At 43.2% G+C, this 25083-nt stretch overlaps 1 protein-coding gene across 1 annotated transcript in view; it reads left to right on the top strand.

Moving 5' to 3' along the window:
• Positions 1-25083, top strand: part of acsl4a (acyl-CoA synthetase long chain family member 4a) — a 56892-nt gene that overhangs the window by 5798 nt on the left and 26011 nt on the right. The window contains exons 2-7 of the mRNA XM_084332338.1: positions 10594-11170; positions 11692-11869; positions 15667-15776; positions 21216-21354; positions 21638-21788; positions 21893-22016. Of these exons, the coding sequence (XP_084188464.1) occupies positions 10814-11170; positions 11692-11869; positions 15667-15776; positions 21216-21354; positions 21638-21788; positions 21893-22016 (1059 nt within the window). The 5' untranslated portion in view covers positions 10594-10813. The remainder of the gene's footprint in view (positions 1-10593; positions 11171-11691; positions 11870-15666; positions 15777-21215; positions 21355-21637; positions 21789-21892; positions 22017-25083) is intronic.

Below are 25083 nucleotides of genomic sequence, written 5' to 3'. Positions count from 1 at the left end.
TATTGAGCCATACTGTATTGTACCCATTCTGCAATCTGTTAAATTAATAAAACTTTAAATCATAATATCATAACGCAGAGGCTGAGAGACTCACTTGTGCTGCCGGTAGACCATCACCGTACGCATTGGAAGCACCGTCGCGTGTCGTTCTAACCCTTCCAGAAGCTTTGTGGTCCGGTCTTGAACTTTCCATAAATGTGTCTCCATGAATCCATTTAGTTAGACCCAGCACTGAATGTATCTTGTGATTATTATAAATTTTCGATGACACAACTGTTAGCTGTTAGCTATTTCCTGGTTGATTCCGAACATTATGTCACACGAATGCCAGGCTGCTTAGCCAATAGACAATTTGTTTTATTAGTGTGAACGTATAATTTTGTCCAGTGCTTGCCATAAACGAGTGGATAGATAAAGAGGAACTGTCAAAGGGGCTAATGACTTTCTCCGACTTTCACTTGCAATTAACTAATTAATACGTCATTAGTTTGCGTTGCCAAGCTTGTTGATAGCCTACTCAATTTTAAATTCCATAGCAACGAGACATCTTTAGGAACTATTTTTCTACGCCAAGTTCACTGAAATCGATATAAAAGACCCTAGAATTGTCTGTATTCATCCTATTTCTTTCCCGACGGTGCAACCTGTAGAAAAGCAATAATACACGAGAAGCAGTGGTATGTCATAAGGCTGTCCCCGAACCCTGTTTTTAGGGTTTGAACGTTCGCCAGGGTTTATCGAACGAACGTTCGAACGTTCGTTTTAAAAAAAAATATATATAATTTCTTTTTTTTAATAATACATTTTTTTATTTTTTATTATTATAGATCCTACGGAGGGCGGCATTGCATAGTCTATTGGTGAAAAACATGTTGTTTACAGTGGTGGCTGTTCATGTAAACATGTAATTAAACAAAGCACTCTGAAGAAAATAAACAAGCTACTGCATCAAAGTTACTACTTATGATAAACAATAGCCCTTGCACACCGCAGTCACGTAAGGGGCTAGATAAACAAAGGCATTCGTTTTGTGGCATTAACGTTATATAGTTAGTGTTACACGTTCAATAACATCAGCATATTATTTACCCAAACATAGCAAGTAGCTAGCATTACTCGTCCTTCCGTTGCTCAAAGAGCCCTGAGTTGTACCCATTCTGCAGTCTGTTAATAAAGTTTTCAATCAGACACATGTATAGAAAGGCTTTGTTTTATTATAACATTCGTTGCAGTAAAATCATTATGCCTCGTTTGGTCATCCTCATCTACGTTCTCGGCGGGGAGCTAACGTATTAGGTACGGTAAGTCTGTTGTGCTTCTCGCAAGCAGATCAATGGCGGCATTGCTGGAAGTAAAAAACTAATAAACGCTTGCCGATTGGTAACAGCAGAGGCGGGTGCAAGCGGTGTGACGTAATTGGCAGAATCGCCTGTCAATCAAAATTGTTCTATTGCATTGGTTGAGAGCTCTGGTTGAGACAATAGTATCCAGCTACAGCCCGGCAGACCATACTGGTTGTGCCGAGCGCCGCGGGGGACGCGCCTCTTCACATCGCCTCAATCCCGCGCGCCTCCTTTATTTTTTTTTCACCGAACGTTCGAACCCATTAATTAAAGTCCGAATGTCAGCGTAACGAACGAACGTTCGAAGGTTTGGGCTCAGCCTTAGTATGTCATGAATATTGCCATGGCTGTGATGCCTACGGCTAGGGATGCGATATTGATATCGGATATCGGCCCCGATATGACTAAAATAGCTGGATCCGGCATACAAAAAAAACTGCTTAAATTGTTTTTTTTTTTTTAAACGATTCAGTACATTTATTTTTGTGTTCATTTGTTACATTTTGCTTCACTAAGTTAGGAAAGTAATGTTTTTTTTTATATATTTTTTTATTGATCTTTTTCCCCCTCCTTTTTTTTGTTTTTCTCCCATCCCAATGTTAGTCGTTATGCCAATTCCCAATCCCCTTCCTGGTCATTGCGCACCTACCCCCTACAGTCGGTCTGGGAGAGTGGAGGCTATCTCATGCTTCCTCCGAACGTCATGTGTAGCCAATCAACCGCTTCTTTTCACCTGGCAGCGCGGACTCTCACTGGGAGAGTGTAACGTGTGGAAGGATCACACTACCTCCCCCAGGTCTTTCCCTCGCTGTGCAGGCGCCCCAACCGAACTGTAGGAGTTGCTGTTTACAACGACCAGGACCCACCCTCGCCGGGTTTTTCCCACCCTCTTTTTTATCCACTTTTTCTCCTTATTTTTATATTTTTCTCCCATCCCAATTTCGTATTTCCAATTCTTCCCTCCCCTGTCTTGAACGTTGCTAGACTATGCCTCCCACTGGTCGGCTGTAGTGAGGATAGAAGCCTTGCATCACGTGTCCCCTCCGGTACACGAGGAGGCAGCCTGTCGCATCTTTTTACCAGTCAGCTCGAACTCTCAGTGGCGAGGAGTAACGAGTGGTGGACGGTATGGTCTAAAATTTATATCACGGTATAATTTGAAGCATAGACGGTAACGGTATATATCACGGTATCATCGTTTTTGATAAAAAATAAATAAAATTATTTTATATAATTTTTTTTTTTATAAAATATATATATTATATAATTAAACTTGTACTTGTATTATCTGCGAGACATCGCCACCACGCAACAAGCTCCACTGTCTGTGTGTACTCTAGTAGCCTCCAGCTACGGCCAGGATTCTCCGGAGCTGCACCTGGACCTATACTCGAGTAGCCTCGAGCAGAGCTACGGCCAGGATTCTCCGGCGCTGCACCTGGACCCTATTGGTGTGCTCGCAAGCCCTCAGCTCGAATACGCATCGAATCAGTGTTATAAGACATTGATATCAGGAGCTATCTGTAAATACTGCTAGCCGGATATATAACGTTAATACAACGTCTCAGTGAATTATTTAGTTCAATGGGACATTTAGTTTTGAACGGTGAACTAACTTGCGCTAACGTGAGCTAACAGGTAGCATACACGTCTCTACTAGACTTTGTGGAGAGTTTGTTGATGTCAGGAGCTATCGGTAGCTGGCCGACTAGATACCGTTCGGTTAGACAATGCCTCATCATGTATTAAACTAAAAGTGAATAGTTGACTGGGTCATTTTGTAACGGTAGCTAAGCTAACGTTAGCTCAGGGAGACGCCGCCGTCCTCCCGTGTCGCGTCCCACTAGACTACTAGACCCGTGTTTACATGCGTGCGGTAGGGGCTGGCACGCCCACTGCGTGAAGCCTCCTAAATAACTTTTTCCAGTTCGCACATATCTATTATCTATGACTAATTCTATCTATTTTTAGGGGCAAATGCGAGTGAAATAGTCGCGCTGTGGTTACATGACGTCATTGCTATTTTAGAGCTGCCCTACCGGTTACACGGTATAGTCAAAATCCATACCGTAGAGCAAATTCATACCGTTTATACCGTATACCGTTTATACCGTCCACCCCTTAGTATGTCATGAATATTGCCATGGCTGTGATGCCTACGGCTAGGGATGCGATATTGATATCGGATATCGGCCCCTATATGACTAAAATAGCTGGATCCGGCATACAAAAAAAACTGCTTAAATTATTTTTATTTTTTTAAACGATTCAGTACATTTATTTTTGTGTTCATTTGTTACATTTTGCTTCACGAAGTTAGGAAAGTAATGTTTTTTTTTAATATATTTTTTTATTGATCTTTTTCCCCCTCCTTTTTTTTGTTTTTCTCCCATCCCAATGTTAGTCGTTATGCCAATTCCCAATCCCCTTCCTGGTCATTGCGCACCTACCCCCTACAGTCGGTCTGGGAGAGTGGAGGCTATCTCATGCTTCCTCCGAACGTCATGTGTAGTGTAGCCAATCAACCGCTTCTTTTCACCTGGCAGCGCGGACTCTCACTGGGAGAGTGTAACGTGTGGAAGGATCACACTACCTCCCCCAGGTCTTTCCCTCGCTGTGCAGGCGCCCCAACCGAACTGTAGGAGTTGCTGTTTACAACGACCAGGACCCACCCTCGCCGGGTTTTTCCCACCCTCTTTTTTATCCACTTTTTCTCCTTATTTTTATATTTTTCTCCCATCCCAATTTCGTATTTCCAATTCTTCCCTCCCCTGTCTTGAACGTTGCTAGACTATGCCTCCCACTGGTCGGCTGTAGTGAGGATAGAAGCCTTGCATCACGTCACGTGTCCCCTCCGGTACACGAGGAGGCAGCCTGTCGCATCTTTTCACCAGTCAGCTCGAACTCTCAGTGGCGAGGAGTAACGAGTGGGAGGCTCACGCTGCCCCCGATACTTCCTGTTTCTGCTGAACAGGTGTCACCCAACCGACCTGTAGGAGTCGCTGTCCACAACGTCCTCGCCGACAACAAACTATCATTACACATGGGCAAAACAGAGTCCATTCTCTTCGGGTCAAATAACAAACTCAGCAAGACCGACGGCTTCTCGGTTACAGTGGGTGACAATATTATCACAAGGAAAGATGAAATTACCTACCTGGGTTCCATCCTAGAGGCTAATCTTTCCTGTGACAAAATGGCATCCAATGTAATAAAAAAAGTCAACCAACGAACGCGATTCTTGTACCGGATCTCCTCTCTGGTAAACAAGAATACCCTGAAGACTCTAGCAGGAGCACTCATTCAAGGGTACTACGACTATGCTTGCACCTCATGGTACCAAAGCACCCCAAAGGCACTAAAAAACAAATTACAAACATCTCAAAACAAGCTAGTCAGACTACTACTTGACCTGACTCCTAGAACCCACCTCACCCCTGCCCACTTTGACAACCTAGGATGGCTTGGAGTAGACGACAGAGTACAGCAACTTGCAATGGGCCTGGTCTACAAGATACACTACGCGACCAAGGTACCCATGTACATGTCAAAATACTTCCCAAAGGTCAGTGAATACCACGATCACAACACCAGAGGGAGCTCCACAAATCATGTAAAACCCAGATTCGGCTCAAACAAGGGACTAAACACGTTTCGCAATTATGCCACATCAATGTGGAACGCCCTACCTAAAGCTGTAAAGGAATGTGAATCACTACCCACTTTCAAAAACACTCTCAAAAAACACCTACGTGAGACTGCAATTCGAAACTGGCCCCTACAAATGTCCTAACCTAGTTGTACAGTAAATGACCAAGTAAGGCTTTGTCAGTATTCCAATGTACAATGTAAAATGTGTGTGTGTCCCCTACCCAACCCCCCCCCCCCCCACCTCCAATGTACAGCCCTCACCCAACCCCACCCCACCCATCCAACCTCCTCCAATGTACAGTTTCTACGCCAAATGTATATACACTCCTTTTCTGGACACTTTTGTATCACAAACAGTACTGTATTTGCAAATCTGATATGTCATAGATGTAGCAGTACTGTCTATCTGTATGTCATGTATGTCATATATGTTATGATGAATTGAAAATGGGGGACCCTGATGTAAACAAGACGAAAGTCTTTCTCTGGTCTGCATCCCCTTAACAATTGTATGTATTGAGCTGTACTGTACCCATTCTGCAATCTGTTAATAAACTTTTCAATCAATTCAATCAATCAATCAATCTATCCACACCCACCGGCTTTCCCACCCTCTAACACTGCCAATTGTGTTAGTATGACGGCCGGCCAAGCCGGTAGCAACGCTGATGGGCTCGATACCAGCATCTCCTGCATTAGTGGCGAGCGTCTTGCCCACTGCGCCACTCAGCCGCCCTATGTATCCCTATTCTTTAAAGCGCTGGCATTCTTACCACACAGCCCACAGCGACCTCTGGCGCTGAAAGTCCCCATGGGCTGGATTTTTGTTATTTATATATTATTATTATTATTATTTTGCAACAAGATGGCCTACATAGAACATAAATAGTCTCAGACTGACTCACATGGTTCCGGGGTATCAGAGAGACGGGAGCGCATGCAGCCTGGTCACAATCAGTCCAAAAACACTCGCTCGGATGGTATGTATGTATGGTATTTAACTTTTCTTTATTATATTTTTAAATATAAATTATATTCTTAAAATAATTAACCACTTTTGCTTCATTTCTTTGATGGCTCAAATGTATGTTCTAGTCGATTTGAGGGTCCAAGGTTCACCCACCACAGTCTCACAAACTGGTTCACACCACCAACACAAAGTACTGGGTCCGTTGTCTCTTAGGTCGCTTTCACATATAGTTTTGGTGGACTCTGTGCGGTTCTGGTGGTGAAGTTGCAACATTGTTGCATTCTTCATTTGGTTCGTCTGCATTCACACAGCAATTTGTCAGGCGCACCAAAACTTTCTGAACAATGTCACGCGATTGAAAATGGCGCTCATCTATTGGACAATAGAGAGTGGAAATGTGTATGTGTGGCTGCGAGCCCGTGTGTGTGTGGACTGCGAGCCCCATAGATATGGCGAGCCCTGTCTGACTCCAGATCAGCGGAGGCGGAGTTTTTTATTTTGACATGGCATTGATCCATTGTTCTATTGAAGCCCATCCTCTCGCTAAACAACTTGTACACCGCGTTGTTTTTATGAGTGCCCACAAGTAGCTGTTTTATTTGGTCTTCTGCCCATATGTGTACAGTGTGCTTGTTTTGCAGTGAATGCCGCACGCCTCGGTAATAATAATAATAATAAGCTGCGTTTTTCTTCCTTCTACCCAAGATGCACAGTTAGATAGATAGATAGATATATAGATAGATAGATGCAGTGTGCTTGTTTTGCAGTGAATGCCGCGCGCAGTGGTAATAATAATAAGCACTTCCTATATTTGGTCCGCGTTTGGTCCGATGAAGCGAACCGAGACCTATGTTTTTGGGCGGACCAGAGTTCGTGTGTTTGGTCCGCGGGCCGAGTTCGACGCGCATTCACACAAACCCGAAAAACCGGACTATCGAATTCTGGTCCGATAGTCCGGACCAAACAGCCCCTGTGTGAAAGCGACCTTATTTGGAATGGATTTGGTGCCAGCTGTCATTTCTGCCCGTTTCCTCTCCGACACTTGATATAACAGTACATACTAGAAATAAGCTTTTGAATTCATTCCAATCCCTCAATATATATACAGTATAAGTATATATAAAACTTTATACACTTATCTTAATTTTAAGGGTAAATAGGTTTTGCGGCTCCAAATACATTTTATTTCATGCAGGAGGGGGCAAAATGGCTCTTTTGATGGTAAAGGTTGCTGACTCCTGGCTTATAGTAGGGCTGGGCGATATGGCCTCTAAATGATATCACAATATCTTTTGGCTCTATCACGATGCACGATATATAGCGATATTTTGACATTTCCTCTAAAGCACTTAAAATGATTGATTTAAAAAAGCGTCAGCTAAATGTAAAATGTAAATTTCTGCATTGATTAAACCATGAAGATGCTATCAAAAATAATTAAATCTAAAGTTTAAAAAAATCTAAGAGTAGTTTACTGACGCTAATACAGATTTTTTTTTTTACATCTAAGACAATTTATATAAAAACTCTTGGGTGCCTAAGACTTTTGCACAGTACTGTTTTCTATCCACTTTAGCCAAAAATACACACGCACTACTTGAGAAAATAATATTTTTTTATCAGCAATGTTATAACATCCTACTGGTAAACAAAACGCTGTAAAGGTGTGTGTGCATCATGTGTATTAAATATGTATATATAAAGAAAATTTGCATGACACATTATCTTATGCTGCTTTTCCACGGTCTGCATGGTACTACCCAGTGCCTCTTTTTATAGGGCTTTGGTACTACCTACTTGACTCGGTAGTACCCCCCCCAATAGAGGATTTCGAAGCTGGCTATGAAACCAGTGCCTTATTAGCACATTTATGCTAGCTGCAATGCTAACGTTTAGAACGCGAGGCTACTATTTATTTTGAACCAGTTCGTCCGCCTCGGCGCCTCAATATTCCATTCCATTAAAAAAAAAATATATATATATATATATATTTTTTTTTTGTATCATTCCATTTGGGCTGTGGGGGGTGCTTAATGTCTGAAGGAGTCGACTGAAGGCTTCTTGTCCTCTGCAAAAGCATGCAATTGGTCCACTGATGGATACATCTTGATATTTGTCTAGTCTAGTGTGTTCATTAGATGGGTGAAATCCTCTTTCAGTACCTCTGTGCCTGTTTTCGTAGGCAGTTAGCCTCTGGTATGCGTGCCATTAGCATTAGCCACGCTTCTAGGCCTCTTTTATTTTGGAAAGAATGATAAAAAATAAAAGTTTTTATAAATCTATTTTTTTTGTATTAGACTAAGAGGTTGGCAGTTGACTACGGCTCCTTTCGACCGATTAGTCTACTAATTGACTAATGGGGTCAGCCTTAAAACACGCTAAACTCTCTTCACTTCTCTCACGCTCTTGTATCCTCCAAACAATAGCAAACCTGTGGCACCGCCTCTGTCTCTGGGTGTGTGTGTGTGTGTGTGTGTACGTGACGTAAGTTGGGTGTGTGTGTGTCTGAGAGGGAGAGATGAGAGAGGAATCTCATCTCAGCCACGGCGGCTTAGAAACTGACGTGAGGGTTTGTGCAAAACATCACGATGTCCACGATACATTTAAAAAGTGTATCGTTACATTAGCTGTACCCAATATTTATTTAATATCGTCATATCGCCCACCCCTAGCTTATAGTATCACATATTGAATTGCGTAACCCCTGTGTCATGATTTAAGGATGAAACGGTTACCGGTTTTAATGACAGTGACACCCACAGTAAAATTCCCTGACTGTTGGAATACTATTCAAATTTCTTTAATACCCAGACGCAGACATGAGCCATGGGTTTGTTTTGCAATGAAAACATGGCGCAACGCAGACTGAGGTCTGGAGATTTCTTAGCCGTCTAAGAGGACTGTGCGCATATTTTGGTTTTCATAAAAGTGCTTCAAAGATTTTAGAAAATGTTAACATTTCAACAATATTGTGCTATCATATTGGTTACATCTCTAGTCGTGATATAGGCCTATCGAATTGTTTATAGTATTGCAATATATTGAGTCATGGCTCTTCTATTGTGATATGTATTGCATTGCCTGATTCTTGCCAATACACAGCCCTATTGCAGAGTAGTGTAGCCCGTGACGTCACACAAGAGGCAGCTGTCGGCCACACTTTCGTCCGACAGCTGTCTGCTATAGTTGCTTCTCCACACATTAGGCTACGCAGTTGCATTCCTTTTTCTTCAATTTTTTTTTCTTTTAATGTAATTTTGGGTGAAATTGGCTCAACGTTCTTAAGCCAGTTATAATCGGATGGTTGTCATTCCTTCAGTCACACTGCACTATGAGTTTGGTGGGTTGAGCTTGCCCTAGAGTGGCCTCCTTCCCTTGACCGCTGAGTGGGGTGAGCTTGGAGAGTGATGTCATTGGCTGTCATGTGGCTCAGTCCTTTCCCAGTTTAACTGACGAGGCTGTGGCCGTCGGCCAGCGGCACGGCTGGTCAGCAGGGGGTGTGTCCTCTCTTGTAGCCTGTCCTTTGATGTCGACATGTTTTTCTGTCTCCTATCCTGCCAACTCTGCCGTGTTGACTAGGGAAGCTAGTGTTGACTATGGACTAGCGAGGCTAGTGTTCACTAGGGACTAGCATGGCTAGTGTTGACTAGAGCAGGGGTTCCCAAACTTTTCAGGCCAGGACCCAGAAAATAAGGCGTCAGAGAGCCGCGGCCCAATGCACATCGTCAGGCTTTTTTTTTTTTTTTGCCAGGCGACCGATTTTTTAAGCCAAATATCACTTCAATCCTATTAAGTTAGTTCAAGTTAGTTATTCATTTATATGTGCTATTTATGAGAGGGCTAACTTGTTGCAAAATAATAATGATAATAATAATAGTCTCATTAAAATACTATTGTTGCTTCGGTTGTTTTCAGCGTTTTATGTGCATAATCTGTTATTTAGTTTGAAATGTTCGTTGAAATAAGTAGATTTTTCGTTTTTGTTTATTTATTAAGTTAATATAAAACATATAGTCACATTTTAGAATACAATAGAATAGAATTTTAGAATACAACTAGAAACACTGTCCTGGCCTGCTTCTAAGTTCAGTGGCCTGACAAAAAAAATAAAAAATAAAAAACAAAAAAAATAAATAAAAAAAATACCCATGGCTGCTCGCGGCCCACCTTTGGGTCGCGACCCCGACTTTGGGAACCACTGGACTAGAGACTAGGGAGGCTAGCATAGAAAACGGCATAGAAATTCAGTTGATACAGAGGGGATGTGTTGTACAGACAGCCCAAGAGTATAGACTGATGAGTCGATTGTATTGGGTGAGTGACGAGTCATAGTCGAGCCTGTTCTGAGTCGAGTACTAGGAGAACGTTTAGCATGACTTGTCTACGAGTCAGAAAACCCTGACTACTCTGTTTTATCTGGACATGTCCTGTTAGGGAACACATTGCAGCTAGAGCCAGGCTACACCACTTCCTCTTCCTCACAGCTCTCACGTGACTGATGTTCCTCTAGATAGACGACGTTTAGCTCCTGACGGACTTAATAAGTAACATGCAGTCAACATGCAGAAGACTCTACTTTCCCCATGCTGTCTTCCTGCTGTGATTTTTGTCTTCAACTTGTCTTCCCAGTTTTCCGGTGTGACTATTTGGTGACCAATCGAGTGTCTTCATCCCAACATTAACACCGGTCTTCTCCTGGCTCTTTGGAAGCTTGGAATCCTCTTCTTGGCTTGAGAGCGCGCTTCTGTGTCTAAGTTTCCCCTGACAGACAGGACTTCCGATCACGCGCCATCCCATCCTCCAGGACCAGCTTGATTCTTTTGATCACCCCGACCCGCGTCTCCTCCCCATGGGTCTCCAGTCGGACTCGGCTCTTCAGCTCCTCCTCCTCCTCCCCCTCCACCTCCTGGTATGGCTGTACTCCGCCCTCTCCTTCCTCCCCTGGTACTTCATCACCGGCGCCGGGCGGAGGCGGGCCATGTCCGGGCGGATCAAGGCCCGCTCCACCTCGGGCCTCGCAGAGGGGCCCTACCGCTCCACGGACCACCTCCACTCCCTGGCCAGAGAGGACTTTCCAGGCAAGGACACCCTGGACAAGCTGTTTGAGCACGCCGTGCACCGCTTCGGAGAATCGGACTGTCTCGGCACCAGGGATGTTCTCAGTGACGAGATCGAGACCCAACCCAGCGGCAAAGTGTTCAAAAAGGTACACATGCCCATGTTTCATTTTTTACTGTCAATTTATTTAAATTTGTTATGAATTACTATTGTAATATTTGAGATTCAATACGAATTTCAATTTTGACGTCCCAATTCGATTTCTTTACGCATTGAAATGTATTCATACTACACAGAGCTGTAATTGGGAGAAAAGTGTTATAACCACACAAGTTCATTATTATCTACTCCTGGATTAGCTTAGCTTAGCTACAAGAAAGCCAAAGGGAGATCCATGATAATAACTTGGTTGTGGGTATTTATTCCTCCATACCGATACACAATCACAATGGCGAGCGGCCAGGGTAATGATATCCTTAACGTCAGCTGGGATACTTCTCTCCTTCTCTCTTCTGTTACTCCAGAACTCCACCAAAAACGAATGGAAAACTCTCCCAACATTCTCACATGACACCCCAAAACTCTCCCCAGAGGTCTCTTAAAGCAACGCTCACATTTACACGTATTGCTACAGTGTCTCATTTAGTGAATGACTCTTCTTCCCCACAGCTGATCCTGGGGGAGTATCGGTGGCTGTCCTACCAGGACGTGGACCGCCTGGTGAGTCAGCTCGGCAGTGGACTGGCTGCCCTGGGCCTGCAGCCTAAAAGCACCGTGGCCATCTTCTGTGAGACCAGAGCAGAGTGGATGATCACGGCCCAGGCCTGCTTCAGACGCAACTTCCCATGTAAGGATCCTGGGTTGTGGCTAAACTGGTAATGCTGCTACCGCCTGCTCTTTTTATGGCCATTGCTTTTACTCTATAAGTAAGGGGTTGTTACGGTCCATATCTAAAGGATAACTTTGTTATTTTAAAACCGTTCTTTCGTTGTGTGGAATAATGAATAATGGAGACAAAAATCTCCGCTGTACACTTCCTGAGACGTCTGTTTTAGCCAGACTTTAGTGAAAGACATTATTATTATAACAGTGTCCAGTGTAAAAAATAAGCTATTTTACTTTGACATGCCCGTTTGCCCCATGTGATTACATTGCAGCCTGTTTCGCGGCTGCCGGCTGAAGCAATCTTCCTCATTACTGGACTAATTACAAACATTTCTGTCTCCATTATTCATTTAGACCCAGCACAACTGAAAAATAGGCTCATAGGTTAAAAATACAGGATTTATCTTTTTAAATTGTATCTGTAAATATCAGTTGACGTGCCGTGGGAGCAACGTCTCGGAAACTCTGAACAACTAGTTTCATGAGGACATACTATTCAAAAAGGTGGTGCAGCTTAACCTCTTATGCCCTAGCCCTATTTTTAGAAAATCTGCCTAAAAATACATACCTGTAAATGGAAGATTGCTCCACTTCTATAAGGTAAATGTGCATGTTCTTGGTATCTAGGGACATCTATGGATCTCAGGGAATGTATTCCCAGTGTCAGACATATTGTGTCTGTTACTAGGCTTGAGTAAATTGTGATGAAACAAAGGAGAATATTCAATATATTTTCTTTTTTGAATAACACCATGCAAAAAATTAACAGGCATGGAACATTTAGAGATCTTGATCACGTGTTCAAAAGATCTAAGCAGATGATTTTCACCAGATTGCAACACCGTTTTTTTTTTACTAGACATTCACAGAAAGGTAGAGAAACTAACTGCATTCTGTTTTATGGCAATAACGTTCAGGTTTGTGGGATATGATCCCGAAAAATAAGAGGAATAAAAAAGTCAATCTAGAAGTCTGATGATTGACAGGGGCTGACGTGAGCTGGGAAGTGTAGTTTTCTTTTTTTATTCGAAAGCCCATCGAAAGCCCTGGGTCTCTTCTCTCAAAAGACTACACTCAAAGTTAGGTTGCGCCAAATCCTTGTGTCAACCCTCCTTTTTCCAACTAGATTTCTATAACTAATATTTCACTAACACTTAACCATTGGTAAACAAACATAGTGCTGAAAATATACACTTTGACAGGGTTAGGGTCTTTACTCTTGGCTACATTTGGGGGGGAAACGCAACATTAATTCATACATTCTGTAGAGATGGATTAATGGCGTGATGTCATTGTGCGCAGGCTTAAGAGGTTAATCATTAAATGTCCCATATTTTTGTCATTTTCAACAAGTTAAATAGGTCTTTGAGGTCCCCTAAACATGTATTTTGAAAATAAAAAATAAAATTAATTATGCATTCTAGCTAGCAGCCTCCATACCCCTCTGTTTCAGTCCTGTTTCTTGTTCAGGGCTGTTTCTGGGTCTGTACCTTTATTAAATGAAAATGGGCTTTTGATTTAAAATCTCAAATAATTATTATCTGTTATATACAGGCCTATAGGTTAAATCCTATTTTCTAGGTTATACTGTATACAGGCCTATATGTTGGAGGTTATGTACAGGCCTATAGGTTAAAGCCAGGCTTTTAAGTTCTCTCTCTAATTCACACACACAACACACTTTGAGCCACTGCGCTGCATGACCTAATAGGTTCTGTGCATCAACGATGTTCCTTCAAATCCATTGTGGATGGCCATAATAATAATACATTTGATTTGTATATCACTTTTCATACAAGATTTGCAGCCCCAAGTGCTTCACAGCTGTAAAAATAGACGTAAAATGCAGTAAAAATAGACCTAAAATGAGCATAAACATAAAACTGCCTGTTCTGTTTGCAATGTAGGAATTTCACCAACTGCAACTAGTCATTTAATTTTCTACACATTATCTAATGTCACTATGTTCTAGTCTCCCCCACCATGTCAGTGGGCTGAGAGATGACCTTTCCGGATTGTCACTCAGGGAAACACTGGCCTGGAGGAAGCGGGAGGATTAGGAGCTAGTGAGACAAAAGCCTGGTGTGGTGGCAGCTGGACAAACCCCCACAACCTATACATCAAAATGTATATGAATATAGACCTTTTTTAGTTGTATTTGTTAATTTGCTCCTATTTAAAGAAAGAATGTTGAAAATAGAGGTTTTGTCAATAATATGAATCCACTGCATGTATTAGTCATGGGTCTTCTTGACTATCAAATTAACGTGAGATCCAGTCCAGGTTTTCATGGTAACAGTTGTCACAGAGGGAAAATATGATTACACCAGATTTTGCAACACTTGTTGAAACCTAAATCTAGCAGAACTTAAACATAAGTTCTACGAAGGCCATTTCATGTATGCATGCGGAGATATAATAATGATAATCTAGCGTTGATTTCAGGATGATTAGATAATCAGCCGAAGAATTACAACGTGATGACTGGATTACACTAAAATGCCTTTTTCTCATCTTTCCCTGGAATGACTCAGAATCACCCACACCATACCCACATTCAAAACGGTATAAAATGAAAATGTACCGATGAAAAAAACAATCTGTTTCGTACATGTTGACTGGAAGCAACTCACTGATAATCGACTGGTGTATGAGACCCATAGCTATAATATAAGATATATTTTAAGCACTCGCAAATGTCACAGTCTAAAACTATCCATTGAATAAAGACCTGGCGATGAAGGGGGAGCAGCGCCCCCTGCTGCTGGCGGTCAATGTGTTAAGAGGTTAAAAGATGTTTCACTGTGCGTCACGATGTTTGCAGAGCTATATCTATATTCTATATTATAGCTATGGAGACAATACTATGGCTCATTTGACAGTCACTATCTCTCGTCCAACATGTAAAAAAGAATACATTTTTTCATGTATACGTTCACGTGTTATCCCGTGGTGAATATTGTATAGTTTCAGAGTGATCCGGGCTAATTGCTGGAAGCTGAGTTATGGAGCGCTATGTGCATTTTGCGAAAGTCGTTTGCGTTGGACACGATATTATTTCCAAATCAAAGGTATATAATAGGTATTATGTTTCATCATGAAGGTATCGGGGGGGGGGGGGGGGGGGTTTGTGGTGCTCTGATCGTCGGCAATGGCATACGTTTTGAATACTATATATGTTGATCGTTGCGATCGATGTGAAATCATTGTAGGATCAAAGTAGGATTGATGTCATATAGTCCTTACCTTTGCTAGGAGTTATTCCAAAATGAATATTCCAATTGTCGTCTGATCGTGATTTCCAGTATTGATGTCCATTGGGTCCCTGACATGAAATGGCACAAAATATATATATCTATATATAAAATATCAAGTGTGCTGGACGCGTTCCAAGGTGCTCGAATGAAGCGTTTCACTTGCCTGGGTCCAAATTCTCCGCCCGGACCATATAAAATGTAACACACAGTGTGAAATAAGGTTTCAAAGGGTAGGCGATACTGCCACCTAGCAGGATTTGGCCGGCATTGCACTCTCTGGGTCTCAGAATGCGTTCCAATGATAACACCAAGGTCCGTGAGAGTGTATAGAATATTAAAATCGAAAACAAGAAAGCATAAACTCGAAATCTCGGCTATGGCGCTGAAAGTGTTAATACTCCGCAAGTCCTGCTTTCATAGACCTTGACTTGGCGTCCACATTTTGTCATGTGACCCCCCCCCCCCCCCCCCCTTACAATAAGTCTTGTTTTTCATTCCACAGTGGTGACCTTCTATGCCACGCTGGGCGAGGACGCTGTGGCTTATGGACTGAACGAGACCGGAGTCACTCATCTCATCACTAGTGTGGATCTGCTTGAGACCAAACTGAAGGTGAGCTCATTCTCAGCTAAAACCTTCTTCCAGGCCAGAACCAATTGATCACCCTCATAATAATGACAATAAACTTTGTTTATTTGTATAGCTCCTTTCATACAAGAATTGCCACTCACAGCCCAAAGTGCTTCACAGCAGCAAAATAGACATAAATGAACATAAAATAGGCATATAGCATAACATTTACAGAATAAAAGCAATGCATAAAGTGCAGGCACAAAAAATTTGCACAATAAAAGTAGTGCAATAAATAGCTCCTATTTACAGTACAATAATCAGTGTGGATGTAATGAGTAAGTGGCAGAGTGTATTAAAAGGATAAGGTGAAGAGGTATGTTTTAGCTTACTTTTGAAAATATTTAGTGACCTAGCCTCATCTCCTGATATTCATAGTGTTTTGCTGACATCTTGGTGACGAACAGCAGGTGGTTGTAATCAAATGGCATGTGACTAATGACTATCATTTAATAACTGTGGTCAGTGAGCTTTGGCATTGCACCATATTGTATGGCAAACTGTGTCGTGAGAATACTATGAATGGAGTTGAGAGGGAAAACCTTGCTAGCTGGGTTCTAGGGCTGCTCCATTACGGCAAAAATAGGGGTGGGGGGAGCACACAAGGCAAATCGGAGAACAATGCGTCATGTGGCACAATAATTGTTTTATCTCTTATCTTGTTTTCATGATCGTGGGAAGCCAAAATTGTAATTGAAATTAAAGCTTGATTAAGCGTCCAGCTTTGCTTGGTTCACACTTGTGCCCCACCTGTAAATGTCCTAAAATCACATACTTTTAGATGGTCAGTAAACAAAATCTAAACATCTATGTTGTATGTTTGGTAGCCTGTTATGATGTCAGGCATGTTGACTTTTACATTAAGGTGTCACCACTGTATCTGTGAAATGGTTAGAATGTCTAACGTTGTAATGGCAACAGGCATGCATGAAGACACTAGTAGCAACGCTATCCATTTAAAGGTGCTATAGATAACATCCAGCCACTAGATCTAGAGCACCATCATGTCATTTATTCAATTGGGTGCATTCCTTGTGGGGAAATGGGAAGTAGGGAGGGGATACATGCATACATGTAAACGAGATTCATTTTGGACCCAGCTAAATGTTTCAAATTATCAATTCATTAATAAAAAGAAAATTGGGGGAAAAGCAATACTTTCTGTACCTTTCTAAACGCACTGAGGATGTTTTCTTTTTTTCTTTTTCTTAAATGATTACTCTACATAAAAATGTTATCTAGAGCATCTTTTTAAGTGAACCCTGCAAGTACCTAGACAACCCATCTTTATTTATATTCATAACCGGCATTGTATTCATAAAAGTGACAGTGGCTCAGCAGGTAAAACGGTCGTCTGGTAATTGAAAGGTTCCCGGTTTGAATCAGGCTCCTCCCAGCAGCTTGTCGGAAGTGTCCTTGAGCAAGACACTTGGAGGGCTTTCCCACTAGCCATCCGGGGTCGAATCCGAGCACGATCGCCCCAAAATTAGTGTGATGAGAACGCTCCGTTTCGTCACCGGGGGGCGCTGATTCGCTCCATGCCGGGACCACTTGAAAAGGTGGTTTTGAGAGAGCGAATCGGCGTCCCCGATCCGTGCAATAATATTCACGGGGGTATGTCTCGTCATGCGAAACAAGTTCCCAATGCATTGTCCTGTGGGATTATGGCCCCGCGGCTAAATTAATTAGTCTCCCACAGAACCATGCGTCAGCACACACACACACAACACACACAGAGACACGCACACACAAATTGGTCAGGCTGCTGACATAGAAAAAGAGAGGAAGAATGTAGAAAAGAGCGGACAGACATTATCAGACAGATAATCCAATAAATAGGTGGAGTGAAATAAAATGAAATATGAACTGTGTGTCTGAGAGAGAGAGAGCAGTCGCAAATATCACTGTCAACCTGCTGCAAATATCATTGTGCAAGCTCCCACACGCGCGCCCGTTTTCCGATCCGTGCAATAATATTGTCTCGTCATGTGAAACAAGTTCCCAAATGCATTGTCCTGTGGGATTATGCCCCCCCCGCGGCGAAATTAATTGAGGGGCAGATTTGCGGTGATATAGAAATATTGCCAAGTAGTTTTCACATACAAGGACTTTTGCTTTGGTCGTTTTCGGTGCGACATTAGCGGACAGACATTATCAGACAGATAATCCAATAAAGAGGTGGAGTAAAATAAAATGAAATATGAACTGTGTGTGAGAGAGAGAGACAGACACAGACAGACGGACATCAGGGCGCAGGGAGCGCTTATTGTTGCGTCATCTATTATTAACTCGCTAAACTTACGCCGCTCCGTCCCGAAATGCTTTATCCGAGAGCAAAGAAGGGTTGAAACGCCAGCTATAGCAAACCAACTAGGTGCATACGCCACCTGCTGTATTGGAGTGTTGCTCTCCTCAATTGTGCTTGGGAACGAAACGAGATTGTAGTGTGGAAGCAGGCCAGAGGTGGGAGGGGGGGGGCTATCGCTCTCGAGGACGGAACGGACCAACCGTTCCTAATGAGAAAACGCCCTTAACCCCTAACTGCTCCCAATGAGCAGGTTGGCACCTTGTATGGTTGCCTCCACCATCGGTGTGTGTGAGTGAATGGGTGAATGTGAGGCATAAGTTTGGATAAAAAGCACTATATGAGTGCAGTCCAAAGGTGGCTGAAAGGCATGTCTGAAGGCTAATGTGGTTCAGAGAACCTGAAGTTGATTCAATGACTAACAACGTTAAACACAGAAATTGTTACTCAGTCCTGTAAGCTTGTACCAGCACATTGTGAATTGACGGGTGAGCAACTTGCAAATTACTCACCATAGTACATCCTGTACTTACTTACTTAGGCCTTTTATTCCTTTCGGAACATAGGCCATTGATGAAAAGTTTCCACCCCTGTCTGTCTTGCGCCATCCTCTCCAGCTGTTTCCACGTCAGTCCCCTCGTCTTGAGTTCCTGCTCAGTGTCTCTTCTCCCGGTGTTTTTGGGTCTTCCTCTGCCTCGCTTGCCTTGTGGGTTCCAGGTTAATGCCTGTTTGGTTATTGCGGTTTTGTGTCTGCCCAAGTGTGTGCCCAATCCAGCTCCATTTTCTCCTGGTCAGCTGGACCTCCACTGATTCTTGCTTGGTGCATTCCCACAGCTTGATGTTGGTGATTGTGTTTGGCCAGAAGATCCTGAGGATACGTCTCAGACAATGGTTGATAAAGGTCTGCAGTTTATTGATGATGTTAGGTCGCTTTCACATATAGTTTTGGTGGACTCTGTGCGGTTCTGGGGGTGAAGTTGCAACATTGTTGCATTCTTCATTTGGTTCGCCTGCGTTCACACAGAAATCTGTCAGCGCACCGAACCTTCTGAACAATGTCACGCAGTCGAAAAGGGCGCTCGGCTATTGGACAGTGGAAATGTGTGTGTGGCTGCGAGCCCGTGTGTGTGTGCGCGCGCGCGAGTGTGTGTGTGTCTGTGTGTGGACTGCGGAGCCCTCCAGATCAGCAGAGCCGAGTTTTGACATGGCATTGATCCATTGTTCTATTGAAGCACATTACCACCATCCTCTCGCTAAACAACTTGTAGACCACGTTGTTTTTATGAGTGCCCACAAGTAGCTGTTTTATTAATAATATAATAAGCCGCGTTTTTTCTTCCTTCTTCCCAAGATGCACAGATAGATAGATAGATAGATAGATAGAGAGATAGATGCAGTGTGGTTGTTTTGCAGTGAATGAATGCTGCGAGCAGTGGTAAGGTAATAATAGTATTGACGTGGCATTGATCCATTGATCCAATGCTGTGCGCCTCGGTAATAATAATAAGCCACGTTTTTTCTTCCTTCTTCCCAAGATGCACAGTTAGATAGATGGATAGATAGAGAGATTAGATGCAGTGTGCTTGTTTTGCAGTGAGTGCTGCGAGCAGTGGTAATAATAATCACTTCCTATATTTGGTTCGCGTTTGGTTCGATGAAGCCGAACCGAGACCTACGTTTTCGGACCAGTCCGGACCAAACAGCCCCTGTGTGAAAGCGACCTTAGTGGTGGTTTTCCAGGTTTCAGAGCCATATAGCAGTACGGATTTGACGTTGGAGTTGAAGATTTTGAGCTTGGTGTTGAGTTTGATGTTTCGGGTTTTCCATATCTTGTTTAACATGTTGAATGTTGCTCTTGCTTTTCCTATCCTGTAGGCAGGTTTATTTGCATTGGAAAGGAAACTGTTCCCTTGTTGTTCTGTCCTCAATGTCACTAATAACTACCGATAACCAGGACAGGAACTGACGACTACCTTTTTATATTCAAACCTTTATTTAAACTCGAATGAGGTTTCCCTCATTTACAGTCATGTCCAGTGTACATACAGAAATAAGTATAAAGGTCACTGGTGCAGATATTTGGGAGTAAGACCGATATATATAGGCCAATATTCGCACACATTTTTAGCAAGGAAGTTTTCAAATGTTTTGTTTTGACTAGGTACTCCAGCACATTGGATTTGAACAGTAATTACAGTGCAGATTTTCAACTTATATGAGCATGTTTGATTGTTTCCTATACATGGATGTATGTGTGGTGGTGGCCCACCACAATATCAGACAGACCCACCACAAATAGTGTCACAAAAACGGACTGCTTCTTGTGCAGCGGTTTCCACTGCTAACTATGTGCATCTAACTCGCCCTGGCCAGCCACCATCACACAACCTAACTCGCCCTGGCCAGCCACCATCACACAACCTAAGAACCTAACGCACCCTGGCCAGCCACCATCACACAACCTAACGCACCCTGGCCAGCCACCATCACACAACCTAAGAAACTAACGCACCCTGGCCAGCCACCATCACACAACCTAACGCACCCTGGCCAGCCACCATCACACAACCTAACGCACCCTGGCCAGCCACCATCACACAATCTAACTCGCCCTGGCCAGCCACCACCACACAACCTAAGAACCTAACGCACCCTGGCCAGCCACCATCACACAACCTAACGCACCCTGGCCAGCCACCATCACACAACCTAAGAAACTAACGCACCCTGGCCAGCCACCATCACACAACCTAACGCACCCTGGCCAGCCACCATCACACAACCTAACGCACCCTGGCCAGCCACCATCACACAACCTAAGAACCTAACGCACCCTGGCCAGCCACAACCACACAACCTAAGAACCTAACTCACCCTGGCCAGCCACCATCACACAACCTAAGAACCTAACGCACCCTGGCCAGCCACCACCACACACAAACTAAGAATTCTAACCTGAATGATCAGCCGACAGTGTATTATGGTTGGGTATCAAGAACCGGTTCTAAATAAAAGTTGTCAACAAGTACATATCATTGGTTAAGTCATGTGTACCAACATTGCGATGACTGTCGTCGTCCCGTCCCCCCCCCCCCCCCCCCCCCTTCCCTTCCCAGAGTGTGCTTCCACAGATCCCTAAACTGAAGCATGTGATCTACGTGGATCAGAAGAGGACCAACGCAGACAGCTACCCATCGGGAATCAACGTCCACAGCATGCAGGCTGTACAAGAGTTGGGGGCACTGCCTGAGAATAGTAAGTATTGATCTGTATTGTGTAACCTGTTTGGTCCTACTATATGCTAAACCAATAAGTCGAACCATAGTACTGCCCATTGTGTATCAATACAGTATCATGGGGGAGAGTATAACAATACTTAATTGAATCGGCTTGTTTGATACTCAACAAATTTGCGGTGGGTGAAACCATACCATGGTGGGCCATCCAAGTAAAGTCTATGCTTCGGGAAACGGTGGCAGAATCTGGTAAGCTGCAAATGTAGGACGTTGAAATGAGGAGCATTGGTTTTGTTTTCCAGTGAGCAGGGAGGTAGCGAAGCCGCAGCCTGCGGACCTGGCTGTGGTCATGTACACGAGTGGATCTACAGGTCGACCCAAAGGAGTCATGATCGTCCACAGCAACCTCATCGCTGGAATGACGGGCCAGTGTGAACGCATCCCTGGCCTCGGGTGAGTCATCTGTGTGGGTCACTGTGATCTGAGCGTGGACAACACGTCTACGCCGACGAGGCTTCAGCCTCTCAACCTAACCACTGGACCCTCTCTCACATCAGGCTCAGGGACACTTACATAGCCTACCTGCCACTGGCTCATGTCCTGGAGATGACGGCCGAGATCTCCTGTGTGACGTATGGCTGCCGGATTGGCTACTCCTCCCCTCAGACTCTGTCAGACCAGGTAATACTTCTAGCTTCATCTGTGTATAATGCTGTCCTCGACTAAAGATTAGCTTCATCTGTGTATAATTCTGTCCTCGACTAAATATTAGCTTCATCTGTGTAGTGCTGTCCTCGACTAAAGATTAGCTTCATCTGTGTGTAGGGCTGTCCTCGACTAAAGATTAGCTTCATCTGTGTGTAGGGCTGTCCTCGACTAAAGATTAGCTTCATCTGTGTGTAGGGCTGTCCTCGACTAAAGATTAGCTTCATCTGTGTAGGGCTGTCCCCAACTGAAGATCGTCCTAGTCAACCAATCAGTTCAATCCATTGATTAGTCAACTAGTCGTTGCACATTTATGATATACTTTTTGTTATTATTAATTATCATTAAATTATTATTAATACTTTGGAGTGGCTATTTACAAGATGTTGTGTTTCTCGGGCGGCTACGTGGCGTAGTGGGCAAGGCGCTCGCCACGAATGACTGAGACGCTGGGCTTGCCTGTTCGAGCCCAGCGCTCCACATTGCTTTCAGTTTAGCTGGTCGTTCATACTAATACACATTGGCCGTATTAGGGGGTGGGAAACTGATGGGTGGGGATCGGGCGTTGTGGACAGCGACTCCTACAGGTCGGTTGGTGCGCCTGCGCAGTAGAATCAGGAAGTGTCGGGGGCAGCGTGAGCCTCCCACGCATTACTCCTCGCCACTGAGAGATCGAGCTGCGCAGGTGAAAAGATGCGACTGCTGTTACCTCAAGTACTGGAGGGGACTTGTGCTATGTATGACTTAGTCCACATTGCAGCCGGCTTGTGGGAGGCAAGAAACAGCGTTCGTGATAGGGGAGGGTTGAATTGGATGATACGAAATTGGGATGGGAAAAGATATAGAAAATGGGAGAAAAAGTGGATAAAAAATATGTTGTGTTTCTCCGTCACGGTCATGAATGCTATCACTGTGCCAAAATGCTTTGAGTTTCTTGTGCTTAAACCCATTCTCTGCCGGGCTTATATCCATCCTAAACCATCCTCCGCCAGCGCTATTTGTCTATGGAGATGTTCACCTTCTTTGCAGGGCTATAACTTTTTAAATTGTATTGCTAAATTATTGTATTGCTAAATTGACATTACTATGGCCCATTCAACATCAATTATCTATCGTTCGGTTTTACTTTTTCATTCACACATTCATACTAAAATACAATCTAGAGTATAAATATGTTTTTATCGTTTTCTGCAGTATTTCATAGAACGTGAGATATAGCCATAAATGCATATATTAGATGATCAAATGCAGTTTGATACGATCAACGTTATATAAAAAATGTCAACTGTACATGGTCCTAAACGTCATGACTGGTCATCTGCGGGTGAACGGAGAGGGGGGGGGGGGGGGGGGGGGCGTTTATAATTCAATGACCGACGTTAAATGATTCATGTAGTATGGGTGATATATTGATCAGAGCAGTTTGTATCGAAAATGGTAAAGAAAAACGCTGAAACTCACCCCAGTCTCCTCGTAGCGTTGGGCGCAGGGTTTCCGTTAGAAAAAATTGTTGCCGGCCTCAGTGTCAAATGAGAGAAATTCCGGTCAGAGTTTATTGAGCTTAAAAACAATTGATAGGCAAAAGAATGACAACAAAACAAAAGAATGACATCATCAAGGCATGTAGATTTATAATATTTTTACTTAAAACTAGGCTACTTTTGCGTATAAATCCATTATATTCCAAATAAAATAAGTCCCGAGACTCCATGCTGCTGCCGACTTTAAATCAAATAGGTGTCTGTGGGCAGTCGCCCGACAATAATAAACAGCAGTCTGTTATAATCACATTTTTATGAGCTAACGAATTCCGTTATATTGGACATTTGTATTAATTATATCAAGCGAAGAACTGAGAAATTTGGCAGAGAGAGACGGCAACATTATCGTGGGTTTGCGTGACGACTCTCTCTCTCTCCACCTCCCAACGACTTATTTGCGAGAGTATGTCGATGCAGAGCAGCAGATTCAGCTGTTATTGGCTCTTTTCTGGCTCTATCTGGGGACCGCACAGCAGCGCCCCCCACCCAACATTGAATTGCCAATGGCTGAATTGGAGTACTGCAATGGCCGCTGTAATGGCCGCTGCTGCTCCGGCTCTGCAGCTACACATGCACTCGCAAAACCCAGCACTAAGCTCTCGCTGACAACATTATTATACCTGCTTGGTGAAGCAACGATGAAACAAATGTAATGATTGTTTCGTTCATCGCATAGGCCAGGTGTGGCCAACCAGTCAGAGACTAAGAGCCACAAAAAAATGACTGTGGTACCACAAAGAGCCACACCATATACCAGCGTTTCTCAACCTTTTTTTTCAGTCACGGCACCCTTCATGTGTTTATAGGTCTCACCCTCTGGCCTCTGAAGTTGCTAATGTCTTTTTTATTTGGGCCTCACAGGGTTAAAAGTACCCTGTGAGACCCACGGTTGCAAAATTACAAAATCACTTTTAGCCATTTAAAAAAATAATGTTTATTTAAAAAATGTTAAAGGGGAACTATTTTACTATTTCTTTCACTATTTGGGCACTTTTACACAATTCCTGTGAGTCTATGGAACACCTAGGTTTTTTTCAAAAAAAATGCATTGTTTTGTATTTCTAATCAAGTACTAAAAACAGCATTTTTCTACCTCAAGATCTTAAGCCGTTTTGAGGCTGGGCTCCAACCACTGTGTGGCCTGGTGCCAACTGCCACATCAACTGCCACATTATTATGCAGCTGAGAAATCTCTGACATCACAGATATGCACATTTTCAGATAACTCAGTTCAGTGAGGGTGAATATTGTGAGAGGAGAATTGGAAGAATTCGCCAATATGAGAATTAGAGACATATATCCTATTAATATAAGTCCACATAGCTAAGAAACAATGGTAAACACTGAAAAAAGCCATTTATAAGATAGTTCCCCTTTAAGCACATGTATAGTCAATTGGTCCTGTTGTTCAGCCTCACAATGCTATTTGATAGTACATGTGTTTATATGTCCCACCCTCTGGCCTCTGAAGTTGCTCATTTCTTTTTAATTTGGGCCTCACA

This window comes from Notolepis coatsorum (genome assembly GCF_963971535.1).
Source record: "Notolepis coatsorum genome assembly, chromosome: 16".
NCBI classification, from domain to species: domain Eukaryota; kingdom Metazoa; phylum Chordata; class Actinopteri; order Aulopiformes; family Paralepididae; genus Notolepis; species Notolepis coatsorum.
Note: the sequence above shows the minus strand (reverse complement) of the source record. Positions and strands in the feature narration are given on the sequence as shown.